The sequence below is a fragment of the Macrobrachium nipponense genome, chromosome 37, assembly GCF_015104395.2.
Source record: "Macrobrachium nipponense isolate FS-2020 chromosome 37, ASM1510439v2, whole genome shotgun sequence".
In the NCBI taxonomy this organism is placed as follows: domain Eukaryota; kingdom Metazoa; phylum Arthropoda; class Malacostraca; order Decapoda; family Palaemonidae; genus Macrobrachium; species Macrobrachium nipponense.
The window spans coordinates 31,050,249-31,051,274 of record NC_061097.1 but is presented as its reverse complement, the minus strand read 5'-3'; the positions used below and the strand labels follow the sequence as shown (position 1 = coordinate 31,051,274).

Here is a 1,026-nt window from a genome sequence, read left to right as displayed (position 1 = left end):
TTCCTTGATCGTTCAAGCGAAATAATACAACTACCAATTATTTAATCTTTGAAATAGAAGAAACATTATGATACTAAAAATTCTTCTTTATAATTTCAACGCCGAATTTCACTAGTCCCGCAATGGATCGTTCACACGTCCCCTTGATCGTTCAACTGCATTAATACGACTACCAATAATCTAATTTTTGAAACAGACGAAAAAATATGAAACAAAATATTTCCCCATATAGTATCTAAAGCAAACAACCCCGTTCTCATAATGCATCGTTCACTTATCAACAGTATCGTTCAACTCACCACTTTCCATCGTTCCTTCACAACGTGGCCGGGTTGCAGGAGATCTTCGCTCGTCATGGTGATGTTTTTACTGTTGTTGTTTTTGCTGTTGCTGTTGTTGTTGTTGTTGTTTTCGATATTGTTGTTGTTGTTGTTGTTGTTGCGGTCCTGCAATTCTCCCGAGTCTTCATGTCCTCCGCTGCATGTGCTAACGCCGGCGCTCCTGAAACAAAAAGAAGAAATAAATATTAAAAAATTATTTTTAATTTTTATTTTATTTAAAATTTTATCATGATTTTCATTTATTTTCTATTTCTATTTTTATTTTTTCATTTATTATAATTTGAATTTTTTCGTTACTTAAATAAAAAATATTTTAAACGTTATTTCCAATTATTTTTCAATATAAATATTTATATTTTTATTTTTATTCCTTATTTTTATTTTCATTTTTTATTTTTTGCCAATTAAATTATGAGATAAGTTTAACATATACATATATAACTTAAACGGTAAGATAAATATTTACTCTCTCTTTCTCTCTCTCTCTCTCTCAAAACAAAAGTAAATTTAATGCCCTTATTTAAGTATTAAAGTTGAAATTTCTTTACTAATAGAGAGAGAGAGAGAGAGAGAGACTATGTTGTAATATTCATAAACTGATAATATATATATATATATATATATATATATATATATATATATAATATATGAATGTATGTATATGAGAGAGAGAGAGAGAGAGAGA

The 1,026-nt window shown here is 28.0% G+C and overlaps 1 protein-coding gene across 5 annotated transcripts in view; it reads right to left on the bottom strand.

Moving 5' to 3' along the window:
- The window catches only part of LOC135209077 (tau-tubulin kinase homolog Asator-like), a gene marked incomplete at its 5' end in the record, with an annotated part of 93,617 nt that extends 93,116 nt beyond the window's left edge, over positions 1–501 (bottom strand). For all 5 annotated transcript variants that reach the window (XM_064241661.1, XM_064241665.1, XM_064241663.1 and 2 more), the window contains 1 exon segment: positions 300–501. In XM_064241661.1, the coding sequence (XP_064097731.1) occupies positions 300–501 (202 nt within the window).
- Positions 502–1,026: the final 525 nt, after the last annotated feature.